General features: G+C 36.6%; 1 protein-coding gene and 1 long non-coding RNA gene across 8 annotated transcripts in view; one reads left to right on the top strand and one right to left on the bottom strand.

The window, feature by feature from the left end:
- Window positions 1-22,611, bottom strand: part of LOC117998777 — a 170,951-nt gene that overhangs the window by 26,937 nt on the left and 121,403 nt on the right. The window lies entirely within an intron of this gene.
- RIC8B (RIC8 guanine nucleotide exchange factor B) overlaps window positions 1-22,611 on the top strand; it is a 98,765-nt gene that overhangs the window by 27,041 nt on the left and 49,113 nt on the right. For all 7 annotated transcript variants that reach the window (XR_004676075.1, XR_004676077.1, XR_004676076.1 and 4 more), the window contains exons 3-4: window positions 8,292-8,900; window positions 19,314-19,408. Coding sequence is in view for 4 of the 7 variants with exons in the window: in XM_034987664.1 (XP_034843555.1) it covers window positions 8,292-8,900; window positions 19,314-19,408 (704 nt within the window). In the remaining 3 variants the exon portion in view is untranslated. The remainder of the gene's footprint in view (window positions 1-8,291; window positions 8,901-19,313; window positions 19,409-22,611) is intronic.

Genomic DNA, 22,611 nt, shown 5'->3' with positions numbered 1-22,611 from the left:
TTCTACTTCCTTAAAATCTCTTTGATTTCATTTTTTTTTAAGCTCTACGCGCAGTGTGCAGCTTGAACTCAGGACCCGAAGACCAAGAGTCACATGCTGTACAAACTGAGCCAGCCAGGCACCCCTTAAAAATCTCTTAGCTTTCTATTTCTCTGCCTTAGTTCACACTACCATCATTTTTCATCTTATTAACCATTTCTGGTTCTGTTCCCTTTCTTGTGCATTCTCCATATTACCATCAGAATGATAATTCCAAAGCACAAATCTAATGTCATCCCCTTGCTTAATATCTTACAATAAGTTCCCCCATTTCCCTCTGGATTAATTCCAACTCTTCATTCTCTTCATCATACAGACATGAAGTATATCTTCTCTTTAAAAAAAAAAAGAAAGAAAGAAAGAAAGAAGGGCAACTGGGTGGCTCAGTCGGTTAAGTGGCTACCTTTGGCTCAGGTCATGATCCCAGGGTCCTGGGATCGAGCCCCACGTCGGGCTCCCTGCTCAGCGGAGAGCCTGCTTCTCCCTCTCCCTTGCCTGCTGCTTTGCCCACTTGTGCTCTCTCTCTGTCAAATAAATAAATAAAATCTTTAAAGAAAGAAAGAAAAAAATGACCTCTCTTGAGGTTATAGTCCCTCTTATTACCATCCTATTTATCTGTTTCCTTATAGTCATATGTATTGAAAGGTATGTACTTCTCTCTGCACTTTCTCATCTCCCAAATACTAGGCAGAAACTGCTTTTATCAAGGTCATTGGTGATCTAGCATTGCCACATTCTTATGCTACTTGATCTTGCATCAGCATTGGAAGCAGTTGACTACTCCCTCTATAAAATACTTCCCTGTCTTGTCTTCCAGAACACCACACTCCTAAATTTCCTCTTGCTTCTAGCTGCAACTCCTAATCTCTTTCATCAGCTTCTCTTCCTTCCAGCCTCTAAGTGTTGGCATTTTTCAGGACTCTTAGTCCCTCTATTTTCTATATATTTTATTCTAGGCAATCTATTCCTGTAGCTCCAAACACCTTTACTCATAGAGAAGACATAGCCCTGGTGGCTGCTTAAGGCACAACTAGGCCAACTTGGTCTAACTCTTGGTATTAGATATAGAGGGTAGTTGCTTAGTCATTGAGGTGAAATATAACTTTTGTTACTTATGGAATGATGGTACAAGAGGTTCTGTATGAGGTATTGATGAGACATATTTCAGATGTGTGTTTTAGTTAAGTTTAAAGCTAAGCTGTTGCAACAAAGGGACCCCAAGATAGAAGTGATTTAAGGAATACTGGTGTTTTATTACCTTTTCAAGTAATAGTTCTGGGGTGATCGATCAGTTCTGGTTAGGTAGGTGGTGAGTGTGCTCCATAAATTTATTCAGTTGCCCTATTTCCTTCTAAGTTGTCAAGTTATGCTTCACCATCTGAGCATGTCCTAGTGTGAACTGGGCTACCACTTCCAGGTTCTGGGCTACAGAATGGGACAAGAAAATGGAGAAGGTATGCCCACTGTCTTAGAGACCCAAACCCGAAAATGGCATGCAACATATCCACATACATTCCATTGGCAAGAGCTCAGTCATGTGGCCATGAAGAGCAGCTGAGGAATGTGGTATAGCTAGGCAGTCATGGGCCTTGCCACAGTTCTCTTACTATATAAGAAGGGAAGAGTGGATTTTGGTGGACAACCATCAGCTGTCAACACAATGCCCAGCAATTAAACTAAATCTTAGATAAGCATATTTGAGACATATTATTCCCTCATTACTCTGGGATCTGAGTTAGTTTTACTGTTTTGGTTATAGAGTTGAAGAAAACTTATACAGTATAAAATGCATTCTCTGGAATAGTGCTTCTTAAATTACTTGTGGTGAAGGGCCAAGATTTTGTTTGTTTGTTTGTCTGTTTGTTAATTTTCCCCCTGATTTGTGGTAGACTAGTGCTTTCATAAAATACAATAAAAATGAAACATTGAAAGAAATAATCACATCCTTTGACGGTCACAGCAAAGTTGGATTACTATATGTATTTCTAAATGCAAACTCAGTTTTTTATACCTATTTCAGTTTGTGTACCTATCTCAGCACAGTCTAGTAACAAACCATTTGTGAACTGGCACCAATCTGTAGACACTTTTGAGTGGCATTTACCTTTTGGGTTGCCAGAGTATAGTAAATTATGATGCCTATATTTTAAGCAAAGACTTTTTTATGTATAAAACTTGACTTTTAGTTTTTTAATATTTTTAGAAATCACCTTTTAAAACTGTATGTAAATCATGATAGATCATTTGAAAGCTCATATATGCTTTGTAGCATGTTCTGCTTATCTCATGGCTAAAGCCAAAGCTGATCTTAGTTTTACAGATTCATAGTGAAAAGCTTACCACTTTGTAGCTGGAAGAAGGTTGCCTTAGAGAGTCTTCCAGTTTTAGGATATTTGCTGCCTAAGCAAACACTGCCTTAGAAAGTCTTAATGCATGGTATAGATGAAGAAAGAGGCCTAATAAAGTGTCATGCTCAAGATACAGTTAATAAATGAGAGAAAGCTAATGGTACAATCATTGACTTAGAGTGGAGATCACACTGGAGTCAGATGATCTAGATTAAGGCCTGGCTTTCTGCTTCTTAGTTAAGTGTCCTTAGGCAATAATTTAGTAAGTGTTTAGTGAGCATTTCTTAGATAGAAGGATATATATGAGAAGTTTTTTTGTAAACTGTACACCACATAAGCAAACAATATCACTGTAATTATTAAAATTATGAAACCGCCCCTTCTGATGCTAGTAAGTCTACTCCTTTTTCTGAATTCTGCTGTATATAATTTTAGAGACTTATGAGAACAGAAGTCATTTAATAATGCATCAATTTTAAATTTTTTTTTTAAGATTTCATTTTTTTGAGAGAGAGCACAGAGGGAGAAGGAGAAGCAGACTCCCCAACTGAGCAGGGAGCCTGACATGGGGTTCAGTCCCAGGACCCTGGGATCGTAGCCAAAGGTAGATGCTTAATGGACTGAGCCACCCAGGCACCCTAAAATTATTTTTATAAGTATTCTAGCATTGTGGCAAAATGCTGATAATTAAATTAAAAATTAAAAAGTCAAAACAGAATGACATACATATGATGATTGTAACTGTGTTAAAGCAATATGTATACGTTACTGATGATCAGTAGATTGACTAAAAATAAATCCTTCTGTCTACTGCATATAAAATATACTAGCTAGTGTAATTATGAGTGTTTTTCTCCTTTCTTTAATATTTGGTGCATTTTACATTTTAAAGAACATATATATAGGGGCACCTGGGTGGCTCAGTAAGTTGAGCATCTGACTCTTGGTTTCAGCTCAGGTCATGACCTCAGGGTCATGGGATCAAGCCCTGAGTGGGCTCTGCACTCAGCAGGGAGTCTGCTTGAGATTCTCTCCCTCTGCCTCTCCCTCCTCATGCACATGGGTGTACATGTGCACTCTCTCTCTAAAATAAATCTTTAAAAAAATAACACACACATATATATGTACGTATATGTGTGTGTATATATATGTGTGTGTGTGTGTTAGTACATATATATATAAGTAATTGAAACTCTTCAGAAAAAAAGAACTTTATATGAAGACCAATGTAAGTTCTGCTGCTCATATAGAAAGACTTTTTTACCCAATGGGGAAAACCATCTTACTAGTCCAATCACAAAATAGCCTTTACTACTACTCTTTCCTTCTTAGAAAGAAGTGTCAAGACAACATTAATAGATCTCTACTAATTCTTTAGATTTGAAGAACTTAATCTAGTCCATTTATATTTTAGGTGCTAACTTCTGTGCTAGTTGCTCTACTGAGGGCTAAAAGGATTATGAAGAAGTAAAACATCATAATCACCATTTATAGAGTACTTACTACATCCCAGAGTCTATTTCACAATAGCCTTATGCGATATAGGTGATATTATTCCCAGTTTACAAATGGGAAAGTGAGGCTCAAAGAAGTTAAATAGCATGTCTGAATTACACAGTAACAAAACCTGGTGTTAAACCTAGCTCTTTCTGATTCAAAAGCCACTACAGTATATATTTTCTTGTGTCTTAAAAAAAAAAAAAGAACTTTCTGTCATTAGAGAGCTTTTAGTAGTAACAGGAAGAATGTGCTGAGCACCAAATGATTGCTACAGATTGGGGTTTGGGTATTCCTCGGAGAGGAAGAATGTTAGGGGCTGAAGTGGTTATAAAAAATTTATATCAAAAGTGAATTTTAAGGTTAGCTTTGGAGAATGGTTAAAGCGTGAATAGTCGAAGAGGAAGAGGAACTGATGCAAGTAGAGGGGAGGCAGTAAGAAAGCAAAAGAGCTCAGTGTGAGATAATTTGGAAAGGAATATAGCTACAGAGGAGGGTTTGATAGGGGCATAGTATAAAAGAGAAACCTGAAAAAGCAGGTTGGAAGATCTTAGATGCTAAACTGTGGACTTTGAGATGTTACCTTATAATAATATGTAAAACCTGTACTGAACACTTGCCACATGCCAGGCACTATTCTAAGGGCTATACATGTGGACGTCATTTAACTCTTAGAGTAAATGAGGCCCAGGGAGGCCAAGTTTGCCACAGTCTCACTGTCAGAAGATGGTAGAAGAGCCAAGGTTTGAATACAAAAAATTTAAATCCAGAACCTATGCCCTTAATCACAACACTGCTCTGGTTCTAGAGTCCATGGTAAGTTGAACAAACTTCAAGCCCAGGACCACTGACCTTAAACAAGTAGTATACTTCACCGCTGGAGTAGTTTTTAATATTTAAGATAAGAAAAGTAAGGTGACCAGACAGTGACACCCCATTCCTATCCCTGCCACCCTTATACATCTTCAGGACAGTCAAGAAGTTAAGGTATTTGTGCTAATGGCTTTCAACTCTGCCTACTTTTCTATGCTTATCTGGTCCATTGCTCTCAGTTAACCCCTACCCTCTAACATCCAAGTTATGTCAGTCCATTGTTAACCATAGTTCAGTGGTTCTCAGAGTGTTGCTCCTGAATCATCAGCAGCAATTAGGAACTTGTGAAATGTCCCAATCCTAGAGCCTCACTCGAGACCTACTGAATCAGAAATTCTGGGGGTAAAGTGCAACAATGTGTTTTAACAATCCCTTTAGTGGATTATGATGCATGATGAAGTTTGAGAACCACTGCTATTGTAGACTCATGGGTTTCAGTTCAGGAGCAAACTAACCTTTTTTGGCAGTAGTAGTATTAACATTGGGGAACCATTTGGGATCTTACTCTTGAATTTATGCTGTTGGATTTGCAGTCTAACTTTATAGAAATAGCCATGGCTTGCTAAGCTAGTGAGCATTTTAAAAGGGCTTTTTCTCAGACTCTTTGATTCTTAGTAATTATACTTTGTAAGCATACCTAGACTTTGCTTTATGACTTTAGTTCATTACAGAGAACCAGACCACTAAGTGAAAGTGATTAAATCAGAAAATATTTCCATTAATTTTGATGGAAAAAATTGGGTTCCATGATAACTTTAGGTACCAAAATAATTTTCAGATTAAAATATATATCAGTTGGGGATGCCTGGGTGGCTCAGATGGTTAGCGTCTGCCTTCGGCTCAGGTCATGATCCCAGGGTCCGGGGATCGAGCCCCACGTCAGGCTCCCTGCTAGGCAGGGAGCCTGCCTCTCCCTCTCCTCCCCACTCACGCTCTCTGTCACTATTTCTGTCTCTCTGTCTCTCTCAAATAAATAAATAAAATCTTTAAAAATATATATATGTCAGTTGAACAATGAAAACAAGTTTGTATAAATATTTTGGTGAAAGTAAATAAAAACAGTCTGTACCTAACATATAATGTAATGACACTTTATTGTACCTGCAAAAAGAGGAAGAGAAGACAGTAGAAAGGGGAGCAGTGGGCTCATTTCGGCTGCATACTGCAGGCAAGGAGGAGCTGTGGAAAGTGTTTGAAGAGAGGCGAGCATGTTTTAGGAAGAGTAAAATCAATTGAAAAAAAATAGTTACAGCACAGAAAAATACTCTTAGAGCAAAAATAAAGGTGAAATACAAGAGTACCTTTGAAACACAGAAGTAGAGCACACACTCAGCAGATGGAGAAAGTGTAAAGAATGCTCCTTCAGTGTTCTTGACTGGTGTACATATGCAAAACAAAATTTTTCTGATTCATCCACATGTACATGATTTATTAATTTGCTCTTTATACTATTCTCTGACTTAAAATGATTATATTGAGTGAGGCAATGAGTGTGTCTATTAAGTATCACTTTTGTATTTTAGGTATGTCTTTGATTTTTTTTTTTTTTTGAGTTGTAATTGAAAAAAAAAGGGAGGAAAGAGTCATTATCCAAAAAGTGGTGTAATTTCAAATATATGTTAAAATTATAGCAAAAAGCTACCTAACGATCATTATGTGAGGCAGATCTATAAAAAGAAATGGCATGTTTAAGAACAATTATGATTGAAAACTGTGCTTTAAACTAGAACCCTTGTCTTTGGTTGGAAATATAGATGAGGTAGATTGTACGGGCTCTCTAATCTCTTCCATGTAGCCTTTGTATGTCCGAGAGTTTCAATCCGTTTGATTGATAGCCTTGCCTATTCCTATTTGTATTCATGCTTTGCTCTTTTTCTTTCTCAAGTCTGAAGGTGGAGCAAGAAAGGACCCATATTGTCTGTATTTTGTATTTTATTATTTATTATATTTTATTGTTGCTGTTCTCTTTGGTTTAAAAAGGAAGGAGGTAAAGGTGTCTTTTTAATTCCATATGTAGCACTCCAAATTCACATATATGATATTTTATAATACCTTACTTATTACATGTTTCTTAACTTAAACAGCAATGTAGATGATTTCTCTCCTGAGTGAAGTTATGTGGGAGCAAAGGTTATCTGACTCCACCCCCAGGAATATGCTACATGGGAAGTAGTACATAGAATATGGTTTTGTTTTTGTTTTTCTTGGATGTCATAGATCAGACATTGGAGAAAGATTTCCCTGTTTTTTTATATTTCTATAATGGGCACATTATACTTACCCCACCCCCCAAACTTGTGTTCATTTTTTTAAAAAATGCTTTAACGATGATAATAAGACATTGAATGAAAGTTCCTTCTAGTTATCAGAGATGGCAGGGATAGAGTTGACATTGTTATAAAATTTTTTTTATAGGTAATTTCCTTCCCCCCTTCATCTAGAGAACATAGTATAGCTGACCCTTAAACAATGTGGAAGTTAGGGGGGTGCTAGTCCCCGGCACAGTCAAAGAATCTGCGTGCAGTTTTTGACTCCCCCAAAACTTAACTACTCATAGCCTGCTGTTGACCAGAAGCCTTACCAATAACATAGTCAGTTAACACGTATTTTATATGTTCTATATTATTGTAGTCTATATTATTGTATTTTACAATAAAGTAAGCTAGAGAAAAGTGTTACTAAAAACATCACAAGAAAGGCAAAATACATTTACAGTACTATACTGTATTTATCGAAAAAAATCCATGTGTAAGTGAACCCGTGCAGTTCAAACCCCTGTTGTTCAAGGGTCAACTGTACATTTAGAGTTGGCACTTCATAGCTGTACAACTAGGATGTATTGAGAAGGTACATACAGCCTGGGATTCTTACCAAGATCATAAATGCTTGACCCACAGATAGCTTCTTTTAAGAGTTAAGGTCTGATGATAGGTAAACACAAACTTTGTAAAATCTGATGTTAGTCCTAGTTGTTGCTGTTATTTTTATAAAATGTAACAGGTACAGAAATGGCCAGCAATAGAATAGTTTATACCAGCTTGCTTCACATATAAAGTAGGAGCTTGAGAGATCTAGACCTGCAGTTTATGGACAAGAAAGCTGGACATTGAATATTGAAAGAATGATCAGTGGTTCTTAAATTTAGCAATGATAGGAGTAATTATATTTCAAAAAATGCAAGACAGATGTGTACACTTTGGATCCATCAGCTGTGATTCAGACTAATTTCCTTTATCCTGATATTATATGTAGTCTGATATTAAAAATCTCTTGAGAACAAAGCTATGTAAGACCTGACTGATTCACTCTGGCCCAGTACAGCCTCTCTGTTCTTTAGTTTCCATATCTGTAAGTGGAAGAAGTGCAGCAAATATAAGGTCTCTTTCAGTTCTAATATTCTGTGGCTTAAAAAAAAAAAAAAAAATCTTTTCTAGCCAGAATCTGACTGCTGTTACATACATTGGTAGAGAAGTATTCTGTTTTAAATCATTTAAGCCAAGTAATGATTTTTGCATACTCGTTCTTGTTTTTCAGAAACTCTGTGAAGGCATATTTAAAGTCCTTGTAAAGGACATCCCAACAACATGTCAAGTGTCCTGCCTGGAAGTTCTCCGCATTCTCTCCAGAGACAAAAAGGTTTTAGTTCCTGTAACAACCAAGGAAAATATGCAGATACTGCTGCGATTAGCCAAGCTAAATGAGTCGGATGATTCTTTGGAGAAGGTGTCAGAGTTCCCAGTTATTGTGGAGTCATTAAAATGTCTGTGTAACATAGTGTTCAACAGTCAGATGGCACAGCAGCTCAGCCTGGAACTTAACCTTGCTGCAAAGCTCTGTAACCTCCTGAGAAAGTGCAAGGACCGAAAGTTTATCAATGACATTAAGTGCTTTGACTTGCGCTTGCTCTTCCTCCTGTCACTTTTGCACACTGACATCAGGTCACAATTGCGCTATGAGCTCCAGGGACTACCGCTGCTAACCCAGATCTTGGAAAGTGCCTTTAGCATCAAGTGGACCGATGAATATGAATCGGCCATAGACCATAATGGACCTCCTCTCTCACCTCAGGAGACAGACTGTGCCATTGAGGCCCTCAAAGCTCTCTTCAATGTGACGGTAGACAGTTGGAAGGTGCATAAAGAGGTAAGGTTGAGAAGGATATTCTTATCTACCTATAATTTAATTGGTCTGGGGCCTCCCTAGAGCTGCCTGCAAGGGAGGAATGCTTGCTTTCCATTTGTGTAACACCAGAAAAATAGGATGAAGTTGGACTGTTTCATTATTTTTGTTTTTTATAGATTTTTAAATTTTTAATTCCAATTAGTTAGCTATGGATTATTATTTTGTAAGGTGCCAAATATAGTTCCTTTTCCCAGTTATACTATCACCTGCCTTTTTTTTTTTCAAGTGCTTCTTTCAGGAACAAGGTTTAAATGATAAGATTTGAAGGGAAATAAAACAATATTGTTCATAAAGTTATAGGCATTTACAATGACTGCCATCTTAAAGAAAAGATAAGATAAATCAGGCCAGTTAAAATTGATCGATCAGAATTGATGTCTGCTCAGAAGAGCAAAAGATGCTATGTGTATCCCCTATCATCTCTAGAGTGTTATAGTATTAGATAACTGTCAGAAATGTAGGACTACAACTGGATATCCATGCTTGTATACAGTCCTAGAAAATAAATACAATTATACCACAGTGTGGGAAAGGTTTTTTTCTGGACTACGATCTTTTCCTGTGGCTTAGACCTTACAGCAGCCCAAAGTGAGGCAGATTTGATAGTTTATATCTAAGTACCCACAAGAACAATATGCTAAACAAGAAACTTAGTTTAAGGAAGGCAACAGTTGTAAGCAAAGTGGACATAAACTTTTTTCCTCGTTTCTAGAATCTTAACATTTCACATTTGTGCTTTTTCTTTAACCTTAAATGATGAGTGAAATTGAGCCCCTGCCTTTAAAAAAAAAAGAAAAGAAAGAAAGAAAGAAAGAAACGAAGTATTTTGGTGCCAGGGTAAATTATCTTTTCTGACAGCTGACTTGAGGACTTAGGCTAACATTTTGCTGTGTCCAGTTGAAGCCGTGCTCACCATGAATACAGATCTGTTTTTGCCAGCAGCCTACTTTGAGAGGATTATCTCAGTGCCGTGCTATAGTGGGAGTATGCAGGCATCTGAGTTTTAAAGTGCAAATAGGTCTATATTTTGAAACCAAATATTTGAAGATCAGTCCTAACAGCTGTTTTAGATGACTGTAGTATGGTCAGTTTTTCCTGAGACTTGGCAGGAGAAGATGTGGAAAGCCCACATGCTCCATTTATGCCTTGAAACCAAATATTTGGAAGTATTTAAAATATTATGTCTCTATGCTTATTTGGTACCTTCTATGGTTATTTTTCTTACACTGTTTGTTTTGGTGTTTTTAAGTTCTCCATTTAGTTGCAAGAGCAAGAGCTCTTCTGAGACTGTTGGTTTGCCATTGTTGGAGCCCCCGTTATTTAAATTGTGCCCAAAATAGTAGTTCACACTGTTCACATTCCTGACCAAAAAGGTTTATTATAATTCAATGGCTGCACATCAGTATATGTATAGAATGACATGTAATATATATCAGTAAATTGAGATTAGCCTTCATTAGTGTAATAGTGGGGCTGGAAGAAGCCTTAGAAGATGCTGAAGCAGCAGTTACTCATCCTGGATTACAGAAAGTTTATTCTCCAAAAGATACATGAGAAAGGATCAGAAGTCCCGAAGCAGGCATCTCTGCAGACCTAGGGCTTCTTGTAAGTTGTGGATCAATAGATAAAGCCATTATAAAATGTGCCCAATTATTGTGACTCTGGGCTATTACTGAAGTTATCAGAAATTTAAACAGTATTGAAAACAGGATCTTGCCAACCCATTTAGGCAAGAGTGTGGGAAAGGTTTTGTTGTTTTTTTGTTGTTGTTGTTTTGGGTTTTTTTTTTAAACCATTGAGTCTCCGTGAGTCTCCAAATTCAAATTTTAGCAAACATTTGGTCGTTCAGTCAGTCAATAAATATTTATAGCCAATTGCTAGGTATTATGCCGGCATTGTGTAATATGTTGGCAAATAATAGGCATAGTCTCTGCCTTCAGTTTTGTTGGTGAGACAGGTAATAAATAAGTAAACAAATATATAATTCAAATTGTGTTAAGTGCTAGGAGAGAAACAGTGCAATGATTGAGAATACTTAGCATAGTCAGGGAAGGTGTCTCCAAGATAGGATGACTGAGAATGATGGAACTGTTTGACAGCTGGGGAGATGAACATTTCTCAGAAATTGAACAGCATGTGAAAAGGCCCAGGAATCAGAGCATAGGGAGGTACCCACAACTTAGCATAAGGAAAATCTGTAATAAGGATGCAGAGAAACTTGCCAGTAAGAGCCCATTTACTTGGATTTTAATAACGCCTCGATTGTCAGGTGAATGGCATCTCTCTCCAATTAAGCAAGCACCTGAAGAATTGTTAATACTTTAAAATACCAACTGAAATAAAGGGATATTGAAAACTTATTGTACAGAAGAATCCAACTTTAAAATTTAACTTTAAAAATAACTATATTATTTTCCTTATAATGAAAATATATGCTCATCATAGATCTAAGGGAAAAAAGCATACAAGCAATAAAAAAGTGCAAATCACCTATAAACCCACCACTCAAAGATAAGCTCTGTTTGCATTTGATGTATATCTTTCTAACCATTCTTCATTGTATAATATATGAATATAAACGTATGTATAATTTCTTTTTTCAAAAATGCAGTCATTTTATAATCTTGATCTTTTTTCCCACAGTCAGTGTTCTTGAAGAGTAGTGGTATCCAAAATGTTCCTTGAAGCCATAAAGTTCCTAGGAGTAGGATGAGTTCCAGGTTCCCCATCCTCACTTTCGAAAGAGCATCTTTGTTGCAGTTGCTGTTGTTTTTTTTCTCTTTATATTAGGTCGTAAGTAGCTATCATTTGGGGATAAAAAGAGTTCTGCAACCAAAAAATAATTTAACAGACAATTTATTCTCCTCTTTGTCAAAGGTTGATAAATCCTTATGAAAAAATACTCTTCATAAGTCATTTTATACTTAATAAGTATTTTTATACTTGAATATTCCCTCGTAAGGATCTGTCAACCTTTAACAAATTTCTTATGTGTAGGCGTTTAGATTGTTTGCAGTTGTTTGCTGTTTGACCTGGTAATACAGTGAATTTTCTTACTGTAAAATTTTGTAGATAAATTCCTGAAATTGTTGGGCCAAAGGGTTTTTTAAAACTCTAAAGGTTTTTGATAGGTATTGCCAAATTGCCCTTCAGAAGAAGAGCGCTAGTTTATACCTTTCTAGACCCTGGGTATTTCACCTTTAAAGATATTTATCTATTACACAGCTCAACTGTTATAGAAAATACACATGTTTGGTTTTGGTTTTAACTGTTTTAGTAGGTATTTTTATCATTGTTCATTTACAGTTCATCAAAAAGAAAATTAATGACTAGGTTTTTCTTGAGGCTTAGCAGATTAGTGCCGTTTGTCCATTTTAGGTTCATGCCTCAGTGTTAAATTCCTGCCTGCCTGCTGATACCATCAGCAGATTAATTTGGAGATTCCTTTCCATTCAGTAGGAAATGTAGCTGGCTTTATTTCCACATGGTGTCCTTCTGTCTCCCTCACTTCCTCTTCCCTCCCTGTCTCATTCTCTCCCTTTCCTATAAAGGTAGTTTAATGTTTAAGACAAAGTCTCCTTTAGCAGGACCTAAAGTCAGTTCTAGAAAAATTAACTGAAATGGTCTTGTCTTCCTCCTGCTTTAACACCTTGCTAAATCTCTTTGTTGATGGAGGAAAGCATGTTATTGTAGAGATCCCTTACTTAGCACACGTTCCCTTCTGCAGTGCTTCCCAGGTTATCAGTGCAATGTAACGAGAAGACACAAGGACCAACAGACATGGTAGAGCCAGACAACCAAGTGCAAACAGAGAAGTAAATACAAGTATCTGAGTAGTCAAAAGGTGCATTTAAGTCAGATAAAACAGTGAATGTCCATAGGAGTTAATTGGGAATGTCACATTGTAACAGAAGAGGTTAGTGCCATGATTATTTTAGAGACTTTAAAGGAAATGTGGGAAAAGGACATGATATTAATTAAATAAAAATAAACTTCAAGTTGTGCCATATTTTTTTGCTGAATCGTCTTTTCAGTAAACATTGAGTGCCCAATATGTGCCAAGTTCTACATTAAGCATACAAGATACAAGATGATGAAAGCATCACTGCCCTCAAAGAACTAACAGTCTGATAGGAAAATCAGACATATGAACACAGATGGATATACAACTGTTTGTTACATTGCTGTTCTTCTCTGTATTTTCTACATGTTTAAAAATAAGAAAGTCACCTCAGTAATGCATAGATGCTTCAAATATCATATGTTCTAGATCTTTGGGGTATGTCTGATCTTACTGGCATAGTCTTTCTGCTAAGCAACATAACCCAGGACGGAGTAAACATTCAATAAATATTTGTTTAATGAAAAATAAAGTGTGATATACAGAAATATATAGGAGAAAAAGCCCAAGGTTAGCAGGGAAGAAGGAAAAGTTTATGATACCTTTTAAAATGTCAAAGCTATTGGGGCACCTGGGTGGCTAAGTTAGTTAAGCATCTGCCTTTGGCTTAGGTCATAATCTCAGGGTCCTGGGATTGAGCCCCTCATCAGGCTCCCCACTCAGCATGGAGTCTGCTTCTCCCTCTCCCTCTGCTCCTACCCCCACTCATATTTTTTCTCTCTCAAATAAATAAAACCTTTTAAAAATGTCAAAGCTATTAAAAAGTTCTCTAGAAGCCTAAAACATTCAGTAGCATTGTTTACAGCAGCAGATTTCTAGTCTTTTTAGAGTTACAGCGCTTTATTTTATAACATTCATATCTTCCCTTATAAATTAATTTTTAAAAAAAGCATTTATTACTCTGTGCCCAGCATGATGTTTGATGAAAAAGATGCATAGGTAAAATACATTATCTTTGCCTGTAAGGAGACAGGGAGATTTTTGAACATAGACAATTTGGTAGGACAAATAACCATGGTAGGGGTAAGCAAAATGAATAGGGTGAAACAGGGTCAAATGCTACCTGAGATATAGCTGTATTTCTAGGTAAGTGTGCGTATACTTTGTGTGTGTGTGTGTGTGTGTCTCTGTGTCTGAGTATCTTTCACTTTTTATAGAATTGAAATCAAATTTTCATAGGACAAGTTTCCTAAACCTTCTTGAAGAAATTAGAACTACCCTGGGATAACAAGACCAGATTAGGACTCATTGGTGTGCAGTATTCTCCCTTCAGACTTTCTCAGGCATTGATTAGATCAGCTGACACTTTGAAAAGATGTGAGGAAATTGATACCTTTACTAAACAAAAGTGAAATCTTCCACAGTTTGCACAGGAGAAAAAAAGCAGCAGGACAGTAGTAGAATTTGTAATTAAGAAGTAAGGACTATATAAAGAGATCCCAAAGAATTTCCTGAGTTTTTATCTCCCTTTTAATTGAGTGTTATCTTATTTTGATTTCCACCTATCACAGCAAGCCTGTTTGCCTTCTCTCTCTTCCTCCTCGTTTCATCCCTGGTGACTTTTTTTCTTCTCAACCTGTGGAGATAATGATTTCAGAGGAGAGAATATTGATATCTTAAAGATATGACTCAAGAGGAGAGAATATAGATATCTTAAAGATATCAAAACTAAGATGAAGCAAGTAATAATAATTATAGTTACATAAACTGTATTTGTATAATATTTTATAAAGAACAATTGTATTTAATCTTTCCAGCATCCTTGTGACACAGAAGCATTAACCCCTTTTGAGAAATGAGGACATGAAAGATCAGAGAGTTTAAATTACTCATGGAAAGTCAGACAGCAGAATAGCCAATACTAGAAAATAGTATCCACTCTAACCTTTGTTAAAGAAGACTTCTTAAATGGTAGCACTCGTTCAAAAATTTTGACTGAGACAGACTAATGGAATAGAATAAAGAGTCTAGAAATAAACCTACACATATATAGTCAACTGATTCATGACACAGGTAATGTTGAAGTGCAATGGGGAAAAAGTGGACTTTTTAATCAATTGTATGGCTGTATGGAAGAAAAATGAATTTGAATCCCTACCTTATGCCATACACAAAAAATTAATTTGAGATCAATAAGGACCTAAATATGAAAGGTAAAATAATAAAGCTTTTAGAAGGAAACAGATTATCTTCATGACCTTATCTATCAAACATTTCTTAAGTAGGCAAAGATTTCTAAAACAGGACAAAATAAAAATCAAATCTTAAAGAAAAAGTTGATAAATCGGTCTTCATTAAAATGAACTCATCAAGAGAAGAAAGTGAAAAAGCAGGCCACCAAATTGGAGAAGATATTTGCAACACATCTACAAATAAAGGACTCTATCCAGAATATATTAAAAAGTCCTACAAATCCGTACAAATAAAGTCAGTCAACCCAATAAAAAATCAGCAAAAGGCTTGAACAGGCACTTCACAAAAGAGGTATCCAAATGACCAGTAGTCATATAAAACTTCATTAGTCATCAGGAAAATGCATAATAAAACCATGAGACCACTGCACATCCACAAGAATGACTAAATTTTAAAACTGACAATACCAAATGTTGACACAACTGTAGAGCAACTAGTGAGAGTGTAAATTGGTATAAACACTTTGAAACACTATTTGGCAGTATATTCTAAAGCTTGACACAGCAGATAAGATGTAAGAAAGTGTATTCACAGCAGTACTCTTCAATATAGCCCCAAACTGGAAACAATCCAAGTGTCCATCAAGAGTAGGATAGATAAGTTAAATTGTAATATATTCACTGTATTCAGCAGTGCTTTCTTAACCTAACTGTGGTGAAGGACCAGATTTTTTTGCCCTAGCTATCAGAATAAAACTCTTGTATAATACAATATTACACACAACCTCAAACTGGAAAAGTCTCTAAATGCTCACGCACACTTTTTGCACAGGTGGAGCTGTAGATCAGTGGCAGATGGTATGGACCAGCCCTGGTCCACAGACTGCACCTTGAATAGCACTGCTCTCAAGTGATGAAAAAGAACATCTCAAGTAATGAAAATGTATAGACTAGCTACACATAACAACCTGGATGAATCTCACAACCAGACACAGAAGAGCCTATATTTTATGATTTCATTCAAGCAAAGTTCAATGACAACAAAAATCACTAACCTGTGATGTTCGAAACTAGAATTACCCTTGAGGAGCAGGGGATTGTCATTCGAAGAGGCCATGAGGGGAATTCTGGAGTTCTTGATCTTGACATTGGATCATTTTTGTGCTGGTTATATGAATGTGCTCATTTGTGAAAATTTATCTAGCTGCCCACTGATGACAGGGTCTCTTTTTTATTTTACTTATAATTTACATTAAAAATTATTGAACACCAGGGCACCTGGGTGGCTGTCAGTTGAGCGTCGGACTCTTGGTTTCGGTCTGGTCATGACTCAGGACTGTGGGACTGAGCCCCACATGGGCTCCACATGGGTGTGGAACCTACTTGAGATTCTCTTTCTCCCTCTCCCTCTACCTCTCTCTCTCCCTCCTCTCTTTCTCTCCCTCTCTAAATTAAACAAATAAATAATTATTGAACACCTACTAAACACATGCACTCTAAACTTCTGAAGGTACTAGATTAGAGGAGAAAGCAATGGAAATGCAAGTATACACACAAATGTGGCATTACAAATTATGATTTTATGAAAGGAATCATAACAAGATATAGTGATAGAAAATAATGAAGGAAGAAACCTACTTAGATTAGGTGGACAAGGAAGGGGCTTCTCTGATGAAATATTTTAGCTGAGGCCTGGGAAAGGAAAAGGAATTGGTGATGCCAAGAGTGGAGGAAACAATCCACAGATTTCAACAGTTGTTTTGGGTAGAGGAATAAAGATAATTTAATGGGTTTATGGTAAAAGAGGGCATTGCAGACATAGGTATGACTTGGGAATTGGTGTTATAAAATTTGGGACAGGAAGAAATGGGAGGAAAAAAAGTAGGATTTTGGCTTACAGTTGCAAGTAAAAAGACCAGAATGGATAGTTTTGCAAGAAGCTTGTCAACATCAGCACGAGAAAAGAATAATTGTGGTATCTAGAATAAAGGAAAATCTAGTTTTTGTTTTTGTTTTGAGAGAGAGCGTGCATGAGCAAGTGTGTGCGGTGGGAAGGGGCAGAGAGAGGGGGAGAGAGAGAATCCCAAACAGACTCCTCTCTCAGCACAGAACCCGATGCAGGGCTCGGTCTCACGACCCTGAGATCATGACTTGAGCCAAAATCAAGAGTCATACACTAAACTGACTGACCCACCCAGGCACCTCAGGAAAATCTAGTTTAAAAGGAAGTGCATTCCCACTTAATTTTCAGACCCAAGCAAAATCTGATCTTATTAAGAGTTAAGAAATGGAAGGAGTACCTGGGTGGCACAGGCAGTTGGGCGTTGGACTCTTGGTTTTGACTAGGGTTGTGATCTTGGGGTCATGGGATTGGGCCCTACTTCGGGTTCTGGCTGGGTGCGGAGTCTGGGTTTCTCTCTCCCTCTCCTTCTGCCCCTCCCCATTGCTCATACTTGCTCACTCTCTTTCTAAAATAAATGGATAAATCTTTAAAAAAATAAATAGAAGGAGTTAAATGGAAGAATTTCACATGCGTTTCAGTGTGCTTCATGTAGTTTGGGGTAAGTAAAAGTGTATTTACATATTAGAGAATTTTGTTTCAGGCATTTGAAAATGGATGGCGAACGGGACAGTGTCCATATCAACTCTACCAGTCTTCGTGTCTCTGGCATTCCACTGATTCTCTTCCCCTTTTCTCTCTCCCTTCCCCAACACACGATTATTTCATTATCACTCATTTCAGCTCTATCTTCTGTTTCCTTTCTCCCTCATCATTCCCCCTCACCTTCAAATGTTCCATTGCAAGTGCTGAGCACTTCCTTATATATCATCCTCTTTAATTCTTTTATAACCCTAACAGTCACGTGTGTGGAGATGCATGTGGGGAAACTTTGGCTCAGAGAAGCTGTATGACTTGTCTAGGGTTACAACTTAGACTCCAGACTCCAAGTGCAGAGCTTTTTCCATTATGCCATACTGAGGCCTTCATCTCTTCCAAATAAACATATAATAGTTTTATGCTTAAAATACTGTCCTCTGCATTATGAGTAATGAAATTGTGCTCTATTGTTTGTTAGATTTTATAAGACACATCGTCTCACATCTTATATATGAATATAAGAACATATATCAATATATGTATAATATGTGAGTATATTTCACTGTACACAGACTTGAGATAAATACATACTAAAGTTTTTTAATTTTTTTTTTTTTAAGGATTTTATTTATTTATTTGACAAAGGGAGACCCAGCGAGAGCAGGAACACAAGCAGGGGGAGTGGGAGAGGGAGAAGCAGGGAGCCCGATGCGGCGCTCGATCCCAGGACCCTGGGATCATGACCTGAGCCAAAGGCAGACGCTTAACCGACTGAGCCACCCAGGCGCCCCAAGTTTTTTAATTTTTTATAAAGTTTTTTTAATTTTTAAATAGTTTTTGAAGTAATTGGTGACTTCCTGAAGTGTAGCATGCGCAGGATCTCTATTATAATTATCACTCATATTATCTGTCTTCTTAATTACTAAAAATCTGGAAGAAGAGAGAGATGACCTTGATGCAGGTGATTAAAGAAATTATAGTGCCCCAAGAGCTCACTAAAAAAGAGGAGGTAAACTAAGTGATTATTCATAACTTAGCTTATTTCCTACTGCTTGCCTTTTTCCCTCTGACTCTGTGTGTCTTTAATACCAGTGAGTGAGTAAACATTGGAGAAAATAGGAGATTAAACTCAGATCACTTGTTTTTCATCACTTGCCAATAATTCTGGGGGAATTAGCAAGATTTGGGGGAGCTAGGAGATTAAGAAGACTCATTAAAATGAAGTTGATTATATATTTTAATTTATTGCTTTTGAAAATTAAGAAATGAGGCATTAAGGATGTATAACCCACTCCTAAAATATCTGATAGCATTACATCTATTTGAACTTTTATAGCAATTAGTAGACTGGAACAGTATACTATCAAAAGAATCTAGGCTTTCTGGAAATGGCAAAGCATTAGGTGAATTGAATCTTAAGGTAAAACAGAGTGGGAAATGCATGGATGTTGATCATGCATCTCTTTGCCTGACATGCCCTGAGGGAGTGGCTAGATCAGCACCTTCTGGTTTCAGCCATTTCTGGAGGTGGTTGTAGCTCTTCATATGAGACAGTAACCATTCACTTAGTATTGAGAACTTTTTCTAAATATCCTGACTTCTATCACGTATGGTATAAGAATGACTGTTTAGGGGGGACAGGTGGGCCATAAGATGACTCCCAGGATGTAGTGATACACCAAACTCCTTCATTAAGGCATTCAACCCCCAATTTTTCCTCTTGTCTTTTTTATTTGCTGTAGAGTGATTCTCATCAGTTCCGTGTCATGGCAGCTGTCCTTCGCCATTGTTTACTAATCGTAGGTCCAACTGAAGACAAAACAGAAGAGCTGCACAGGTAGGTAACCTCTGTGTTGGTAGCTTAACAAAGGACATCGTCGATTCCTGTTGTTTTTATGCACCTAATTTTAGTTGTTATAAGTACAATAAAGTGAAACTATTACAGTGAATCAGGTAACTGGTGAGAAATCATTACTGATGAGAAATTTTCATTCTATCCCCTCTGACTTTGTTAAATTGAGTCCCAACAAAAGAAGGGAATTTGGCATTTGTTGCATTCAACAATAAAACCCAGACTAACAATAATAATAGCACAATTCAGCAGTTACTGAGTACTATGTGTGACATGATTCTAAATGCTTTATAAAGATTAACTTATTTTAATCAGCACACTCACCTTATGAGGTGTAGGTACTGCTATTTTTCCCTTTTGATAGGTGATGAAAGTGGGGCATAGAAAAATGAAGCGGGGCGCCTGGATGGCTCAGTTGGTTAAGCGACTGCCTTCGGCTCAGGTCATGATCCTGGAGTCCCTGGATCGAGTCCCGCATCGGGCTCCCTGCTCGGCAGGGAGTCTGCTTTGTCCTCTGACCCTATCCCCTCTCATGTGTTCTCTCTCTCTCATTCTCTCTCTCTCAAATAAATAAATAAAATCTTTAAAAAAAAAAAAAGAAAAATGAAGCAATTTCTTTGAGATCACACAGCCTAGTAAGTGACAGGGCTTGGATTTGAACCCTGCTTTTCATTACTACGCTCAAACTAATAGTCTCACTGATTTCACTGTAGGAGTATTTACCAAAAAGTATACTGTAAGCAATATGTATTAATTAAATTTTTAAAACTTACTATAAAAATTGGTTCACAGTCTCAAGTATTAATATTTAAAAAATAGTTCAAGTGTTGTGCCTTGCCTTTTGGAACTCTTGATGGACTACTGCTAAAATGTGTCATTCTGTGAGAACTGAGTTCATGCATTTTTCTAGTTCTCTATCTATATTCTAGATCAGGCTTGCAATTACAACACTTCTGACTTTAACATAAAACTGCTTATGGTGCTTTACTCTTTTAAAATACAAGTGGTATTTTCTTTTAAAGATTTTATTTATTTATTTGAGAGAGACAGCGAGCATGAGCAGGTGGAGGGGCAGTGGGAGAGGGAAAAGCAGGCTCCCCACTGAGCAGGGAGCCTAACTCACTGGGCTCAATCCCAGGGTCCTGGGATCATGACCCATGAGCCAATAGGGGATGCTTAACTGAGTGAGCCACCCAGGCACCCCAAATACAAATGGCATTTTAAACAATTCAAATAATTCAAATCTGCAAACAATTAACTTTGGCATTAACTCTGCTTTACAAATAAAATTAGATTCTTCTTAATAGTAGAAAGCACCTTTTGAGCATTTACAATATTCTGGTTTTCAAAATATGGCTTAAATAAAACTTCATAGAAACACAACCAGAGTGTAAAAATGAAATATAACCTTAATTGTTATTTTTCAATCAAATCCTTATTATTTTAGTTATGATCAGCAATTTATTATTTGATATTACACAGTTTGTTGATAGGTTATCTTTATGTACTCTGCCCTGCAAACATTAAAAAGATTATTTTCCTCACAATTAAAAAGTGTGATTTTTTTCTTCATCTATAGATCAAAATTTCCTTTAATTTTCTTGAGACTGTGCCTTTAAAAAATAATCAGATTAAGTGCAATAAATCATAGCCTCTAAAAAGACTTAAACATTTTGACTCACTATAATTTTTTTTACAAATACAGATGCTAAAGCTTTTTAAAAAAATGGATTTATAATAAGCCCAGCAGTAAATTGATGGCTTTTTTTTTAGAAATCAGATACCATAAGTTAAATCGCATTCATACAAGAATGTGAGGAGAAAGTGTTTTGGGAATTGTTAACACTAGTTACAAAAAAACATTGCTAAGGATTTCTCTGATAAATTTAATATTTTAACAAAGCACCCAGTATTTATCAAAAAAGAATAAGAAGAGAGGTTTTAAAACACAGATTTTTTAAAAAGTAATCAGATTTCTTTGTTTTCCTTCTGATAATATTTGCTTTAAAATATTCTTAAATAAATTTTAAAGATATTTTTCTTTAAATTTGCTTTTATCTTAAAAATTGCTCTGATAAAATATCTATTAGCTACACTGTAAATAAGAAGGGATATCCCTAGAGCCACAAACAGAATATAGAAGTATATCTCAAAGGCTTTCCTAGGAGATTGAGGTTGCTGCTGACTTGACAGTTTATCTGGAATGGCCCTGCATGTCCCTTTAATCAGAATTAAAGTGATTAGTACTGTTTGAGTAGTGACTCTAGGCTAAGCCATTTAAATACAGAGAAAACTGCATTAACCTCAAAGGGCTATATTAGGAAACTTACTAGGATTGTAATACCCACTAAATTCTGCATATTTATAGTGGCCCTGAAAATCATGTGTGTTTAAGGCAAAGTTAAAAAAAATCAGAATGTTTTCAAAGTAACATTTTGTTCCATTTTTTTAAAAGTTATTTTCTGAGTTTGTTTTTTTCTTTTTGACACTTTAAGGAAAAATGTAATGAAATAGGCAAACCTGGATAGTATATGATTATGCCTTGTCATTAAACTCAAAGAGTTGTAGCAGTGAGTAAATGAGAAATCAACAAAGCACTCTGTCCCTGGCACTGAGGAAGCACTCGCCAAGTGCGTGAGCTGCTGTCGCCTCTGCCATCACGCTGCTGCCACCGCCACTTCTGTTACTATTATTACAATAAGCACACTGGCTTTTAGATCCAATACGGAGTTCCAGATCTCTTTTTAAAAGTTGTGTTTGATTTTGATATTTTGTTAGGAACTTATTTCTAAGTATATCCTGTGATCATGTAGAGAAATCTGTTTTCCATTCATCTAAGTTTTTCTCAAGCCACATATGTTCTATGATACGTGCATGGCAGGAGTCGACTAGGCTCCTGCGAGTGAGTAGAAACATGGCTTGGCAGCAGCTTTTTCTGATGTGCTGTCTCTGTACAACAGTGTCCTTTTTTTCCCCACCCCCAGAGCAATCAAGAGGACACGACATAGAGATAAAATGAGTTAGCTCGCATAGACGGCTGACCTTAACCTTTATTTCCTCTAATCCGCATCTTAGATAGTTTTTAAAATCTACTTATTTCATTTCCTTTTGTCTATAATTAAAGTAACAAGTAAATTGTTGGTTTGAGCCATCTTTTTTGATACATTAAAGGACGTCCTAATTCTGTT

Source organism: Mirounga leonina, unplaced genomic scaffold (genome assembly GCF_011800145.1).
Source record: "Mirounga leonina isolate KUSES-001 unplaced genomic scaffold, KU_Mleo_1.0 Mir_418, whole genome shotgun sequence".
Lineage (NCBI taxonomy): Eukaryota > Metazoa > Chordata > Mammalia > Carnivora > Phocidae > Mirounga > Mirounga leonina.
The sequence above is the reverse complement of the archived record's forward strand: the minus strand, read 5'-3'. Positions and strand labels throughout refer to the sequence as shown.